Source organism: Strigops habroptila, chromosome 13 (genome assembly GCF_004027225.2).
Source record: "Strigops habroptila isolate Jane chromosome 13, bStrHab1.2.pri, whole genome shotgun sequence".
In the NCBI taxonomy this organism is placed as follows: Eukaryota; Metazoa; Chordata; class Aves; order Psittaciformes; family Psittacidae; genus Strigops; species Strigops habroptila.
In genome coordinates, this window is record NC_044289.2 from 8,732,097 (window position 1) to 8,738,762 (window position 6,666).

General features: G+C 40.4%; 1 protein-coding gene across 1 annotated transcript in view; it reads left to right on the forward strand.

The window, feature by feature from the left end:
• The window catches only part of ATP9A (ATPase phospholipid transporting 9A (putative)), a 66,074-nt gene extending 59,686 nt beyond the window's left edge, over positions 1-6,388 (forward strand). The window contains exons 27-28 of the mRNA XM_030503177.1: positions 511-714; positions 1,529-6,388. Coding sequence (XP_030359037.1) covers positions 511-714; positions 1,529-1,665 — 341 coding nt within the window. The 3' untranslated portion in view covers positions 1,666-6,388. The remainder of the gene's footprint in view (positions 1-510; positions 715-1,528) is intronic.
• Positions 6,389-6,666: the final 278 nt, after the last annotated feature.

Sequence of the window (6,666 nt, forward strand, 5' to 3'; positions counted from 1 at the left end):
ATATGTGCTCCTTTTAGGGGGAAGTGTAAAGGGGAGAGATCTTGGCCAAAGTAGTGCAAAGAGAGGCTAACTTGTATCCACTGAGCTTTTCAACACCTTGCTTCCATCTGGGCACTGAAGCAATGCAGTAGGTTTTAGAAGTATTTAATATCTTTTAGCTTCTGAGTAGTGACCAACTGCTTTTCTGGGAGAAAGATAGAGTTTTGTGATGTTAGAAATCTCCAGCTGCCAAAATAGCATGTATTCATTTCCCATTTCCATGTATCTATGAATATGATAGACTGCTATAAAAGTCTGGGCACCTCTGCTGTAACTTTTCCCTGTCTTCTCATCAGTTCTGTCTCCTAAATAGTAACTGATCCATTGTCATTACGTTAATCAGGTTTCATGAAAAACAGTCTCAAGACATGACGATGTTTCAGCCTTTCCAAGACCTAAGGATTTTACAGAGGGTTTTAGAGCTTAAACTGGTGTTTGAATAAAATATCCAAATGTTCCATTCCCTTGCAGGCAGCATCATCATGTATGGAGCACTCCTCCTCTTTGAATCTGAATTTGTCCATATTGTTGCCATTTCCTTCACTTCCTTGATTCTCACCGAGTTACTGATGGTGGCATTGACGATCCAGACGTGGCACTGGCTCATGATAGTGGCTGAGCTGCTTAGTCTTTCCTGCTACATAGCTTCTCTGGTCTTCCTACATGAATTTATTGGTAAGTTTAAATGCCTTTTCTCCAATCAGTTTATAACCTGAATAGTAACAGGACTGTAAGGAGCTGAATTGAGCTTAAAGGCTGATTATGAAGCCAAAAATAATTACAGTGACAATATTTCAGACCTGAATAAGCTGCATTATTTAAATGCATTTTAAAGGCATTTTATGGTTTCTTCTCACAGCAAAATGCTAGAGGAGGTAAAGGTGGTCAGTAGAGTACGTGCTGCCCAGTGAATGTCATCTGTACTTTCAGAGCTCCATCACATATCAGCTGTCATATATAACAGTGTTCTTTATTTCCATAAGGGAACTGAACTTTAGACTACAGATCAAAGCTTCTGTTGTTGGTTTGAAAGATTTCATCTTTTCACTGGGTGAAGGAGCTGCCTTCTAAAACTTATTTTATCTGCTTCATTGGGGCCCCTCTCTTATGGGTTCGGTTGTTGGTTGCTGGAGTTTTTTTAGTTGCCTGAAACAGGGCTAATCCTTTTCCCTGGCTAAAGGAAAAGGGTGACAAATTCCAGCTTCCCCCAGTAGCTGTCTAATTGCAAATATCAGGTCCATAGGATTTCTTCCAGTGTTCATGCAGGAACCACAAGATGTCACTACTTCTTCCATAAAGCTCTTTCCTAACTCTGAAGACAATGAGGATAACTTCGCAATGGGCTAGATCTGCATCCCATGCATATGGGTGTACCAGCTCTGTATTGAACAATGCTTCAACTATCTTTGCAAAGATTCTGAGGTATTATAACCTATTCCCAGGATGCACTTCCCATCTTCATTGACTTTGTGCTCTTTTCTTTATACAGATGTTTACTTCATTGCAACTTTATCGTTCTTGTGGAAAGTCACTGTCATCACTCTGGTGAGCTGTCTTCCCCTCTACGTACTCAAGTACCTGAGACGAAGGTTTTCTCCCCCAAGCTATTCGAAGCTCACGTCTTAGGGCTGCTCTCCTTGCACACCAGAGACAAATATTGCACATGGCTGAGAGACAAAATCATGTAGTTGTTACTATAATGAATACGTCTGATATTTGCATAAGGATCATGTGGTAATCTCTATTACATGCTGCTTTATTGAAAAAGACTTCACAATTTCTGTGAACAGAAACCTAACGATAAAAGGGAGTTTTCTGAGGGTGGAGGCACTTGTTAGTTCATCCAGTTCTTGCCGCTTTTGTTCAATTTAACTGGGGTCAAATGCATGTAACTGCGATGACGATGGGTTTCTCATGCATGGTTAAAAGTATCTGAAAGCTGCTAACTGACCTCGGAATTCACATTTGAGAAACTTGTTCCTTTATTAAGTATCTGTGCTGTTCCTTGCATTGTGTTATGTTATTTTATATTATTTATCTTTTCGATTCAAGTAGTTACATTCTTTTTACATCTTGGAAATCCCTTAATGTAGGTGACGCACTATACTGCTGACAGCTGATTCCTGATTTATGGCATGCTGTTTCCATAATGGGGCTCCAGCATGTCGGATCTACACACACTTGAGAATCTGAGCGTGTTCGAGATCTTCCTTCAGTTGAAATGTGGTCACCCTAGTGATTTTGGAGGTATACAGGCATTAATAAATACAGAGAAATGCTAGTCCAAAATGAAGAAATTCAGTTTTGTTTAGCTTTTGTGCTTCCTGTTAAAAGGAGCTGGTGACATAATAGCTTTACTTGGTGTTTATTTGTATAGGAGAAAATTATCTAAACTAAAGCAAATCCTCTTTGGAAAAGAAACTTGCAGTTGATCAGACTTGAAATGTGTTGACAACGTGAGAAGAGACTCGTACTGTTCTGCAGACAATGTGGCAGTCGTGTCTTGAATCCTTGGAGACTGAAAGGAGAGGTCACAGAGCTGCTACTCCTCACAGCTACATGAAATCTGTTTCCTGTTAGGGTGAAACTGCGAAGATGAGCTGCAAATAAGCTGAGGCACTCCTAGGTGGATGTTGTTCATGACATACTCCCTGCAGAGAGGCAGTTTTTTACTTGCTTTGCAGTTTTGCACTTGCTTTGCTCTAAAAACTGAACTGGAATCACAGAAGTGGGATTCTCCTGTGCAGAGCAAATTTATGAATTTATTTTTCATTTTCAAAAATTAAACTCCATGAGTTCTGTTTTTATAAAAAGCTTTGGTCCACATTATAATACCATAAGGAGAGCAACATGTATGTAGGCTGCTCAGGAGAAGGACAGAGAGTTATGGGAACCTTTTGCAGTTGGGCCCATGCATCGAACATGGATGAGCCTTTAGTGGCAGACATCCTCATCTAATGGCTGTTTAGTCTGTGCTAAATTAGTTGCTTGCTGTCTCATTCCCACATCCCACATCCACAGCACTGTTGGAGCTGGCACTGCTTGGCAGCATTGTTGGTTGACTGCATGGTGGGACTAGGAATGGCAGAGCCCAGGGCCTGAGCTGCCCTCTCCTTTCTCAAGGCAGCTCTTCCAGGTCAGGGCAGCCATACTAATGTGAGGAGCGTAAGTTCTATGGTTGTCTGTGTGCCATGCTGAACCTCTTTAATGGGCTGCCAGCTTCTGTTGCTATTGCTACAGGCACTCCACTGTCGCAAGCAGCACAATGCTACATTAAAAAAATCTGATGCGAAAATCTGTGGAAAAGGGAGTGTTGTTTTAAAAGAGCTGGAGTCTGTGTTGACCCAGAGCGGTATGGCTTGAATTTTCAGATCTAAGATAGCCATGGCTTATGTGGTCGATGTGCGGTAATTGCTCCAGGGGATGTTTTGCACAACCCAACCTGCCTTTCTTGGTCTCAGATCTTGTGAGTAAATATCAAAGAGGAGGGGAAGCAAGTTCCAGAAGATTTAGAGACAAATTGGATGTGCTTCATAATGTGTGTGGCTCAGGGTGAGAGGAAGGTGCAAGTCTGTATGACCTTGTTATTTCATGCGGTGCAAGCCCTCCTAATTCAGAAAATTATGTTTCAAAATCCTTCAGGAGTAGGAACAGCAAATGCTCTGTAATCTTAACTCACTGATTTTTCTTTTGTGCCACTCTTCTGATAGATTCTTGTCTGAAGTCCTGGTACATAGCAACTGCCTTCAGAAACAACCTACTGACTAAGGAGATCTAATGCTTGGTATTCACCTTTTTACAAAATTTGCCTTTTTCCTTTTCTTCCCCCATCTAAAAATAATAATACATATTTGTACTTGATGCACGTGTTCATGTTGGCCCCAGAAGTCCAACATTCCCAGTGTTTTGTCTCACAGAGGAAAACCGGTGCCTGGACAGCCCATTTGCCTGGGGAGCTGGGCTAACAGCCTTTTGTGAATTATGCCACTTTGCCAAAAAGATACTTAATGTTGTCTTTAGCGTGAGTTGCTGCAACTCCTGGATAGTGTCAGCCATGCAGGTGTTCTGGAGTTCCCCAGTCAGCATTTTGTTTAAGCAGATTTAAATACAAGAATCAAGAATTTCTTTTGGCCACTCCTTGTGACTAAGAAGTCAAGTCCCTCTTGTCTGTTGGCAAACACATTGCAGTACACATCTTTGTAAAGCCCTGTCCCTATCTAGTATGTATTAGTAGTTAAATGACCTACAAGAATAACAGTGCCATGCTACTGTATGTAAATATTTGAGACGTATATATGGTGGAATTCACTGTTTCCTGAAGTCAATACAGTTTACACTGAGTGGACCATATTAGCAAAATATTACCTTACACCAAGAAAGGGAGAGAATTGTGATTTCATTTATATTTATTGAATCATAACTCTAAAAAGGAACTCATATTTAGTGAATTGGTAGTAATGTATAGCTGTGTTTTGGAGTGTGAATGTTCCTTTGCAGGTAGGTTTTTTTGCACAAGGTTGTAAATCCAGGAAGTAATTTCTGTCTGGGTGTACACTGCATTTTTTTTAAAGCAATCGGAAAATTGAAACTGCCATTTAACAAACAGCAGGAAAGAGGAATGATTGTTGTATTTTTCAAGTTTAGCACTTTATGTCTGCAATCTATTTCTCTTAAGTTATTTAAAAAATGTTTTTAAAGCAAAGTTTAATACATATGTTCATACTTACTGTACATTTGAATAAATGGATTCTCTGCTGGAAATCTAATCTTTTTCTTCTAGTAAGCTCCTAATTTGTGCTTATTGGGAGTGAAGCATTGTTTTCTTCTGTGTAGTATCTTGTTTGTAGCCTTACTTAGTATTCTTCCTATTCCTTTTTTTGTTCTGGTTTACGTACTGTAGCAGTTCATGTAACTTGTGTGCTTTGGGACTATGCTCCAAGTGATGCTGTAGGATAGCAGTGTATGTCTCTCTTGCTTCCCATGGCTGCTTAGGGAAGCCCATGCTCTGTGCTGTGCTGCTGCAGTGGTTAGTTGTCGTGGAGGTTTCGTGACATGCACTGTTTTCTTCTTGCATCTCAGCAGTAATTCAGGTGTGTCGCAACCCTCTTAATTTATTTTTTATTCTTTTAACTAGATTCGTTTCCTCCATAGAGCTTGTCCTGTTTATCTTGCAAACATTTGTTTTGCTCAACTTATAGTGCAACTGAAATGCAACATTCTTTGTTCAACAGCAGCAGCTTAAATCTCTGCAGGGTCTTACCAGAACTGGGCTGAGGAGTGATAAGTGACATCCCTGGTGTCCCCTCGGTGTTGAGAACTACATGATGAGAGCTATAGCTGTGACTGGACCAAACAGCAGCACCAAAGAGGGTGTTTTAATGTGGTTTACTGAACTGTCACAATTAAATACCGTGACAACCTCTCTCATCCTCTGCAACTGCTGAGAAAGAATTTGCTGTAGTTGAGCTGAGTTTGTCAGGGAGGCCCAGAAAGTTAGATTTCTGAAGCTCTAAAGCTTGTCTTCTGGATTTATCTTTTAAAGAAAGCTGCTGCACCATCTGAAGCATCATAAACCCTTGGTTTGCACAAGCAGTGCTCTAAACCAGGTATGTAAGCTATTATTGCCTGCGGCTCACCATCACAAGTTCTTTGGACACAACTGTTTGGATGGGGTTTGACTCATCTCCACAGTTGCTGGGGCCAGTCCAGTGCTCTTTTAGAATCTTCAGCGTGAGCTGGAGGGGCTTTCATTTATTATTAGTTATTTCATAATTAATAAACTCTGATTTGCATGAAATCCTGGGTTCTACAGCTTTGCCAATATGGTCCATTACTACTGCCTACTACGACCTGTGTACTTATATGCCTTTGAGAACATTTTTAATTGTTACAATTGTTAACAAATGTTAAGTTAATTTCATTTTTAATTGGGGAAATGGATTATGGTGTCAAAATGATATTTACTGTGATGCCAATGTTTTGTACCTGTCATCTAGTTAAACGACGTGTACATACTCTTGATTCAAGAGAAATATGAATGCCAGTTATTTATTGTTCCGTGGAGTTATATGTTGCAGATGTGTAAGAACTTAAAAGGGAATGTTATAAAACAAGGTGGAAAAATAAATTTTATGCAACTTCTTTACTTCATCCATATACACCATGTAAGATGCACCTGAGTTAGCCCTGGTGTGATCAGTCCAAGATGTGTGTAGACAGAATTGTAAGTACATAGGTCAGGTTGCATTGTGGCCCATTAACTTCTCTGTGTGGGGAATTGTATCCAAGAAATGATCAGAGCTTTCTGCTGATCGGTGTAGACCTGCTTCATTAAATTATTTGCTATAAATAGTTTCATAAGAGTCATAGCAGGAACGGTTTGAGGGTTTCTTTTGGGAGGGATTGATCAATTTTTATTTTATTAAGTATTGGTGTAACCTTTTGCTGCCCTTCACTTTATTAGTGACTTCTTGCAAGATATCATTTTGCACATCATCATTGCAATCTAATGATGTGGATTAGCTCTATGTGGAGCAGAGGCTGCTGCTGGCCCCTCTGTCATCCTGCCACTGCTCCAGCTCACCCCAGTGAGAGGATGTGGCTGCTCTGATCCCTGGGTGGAGCTTG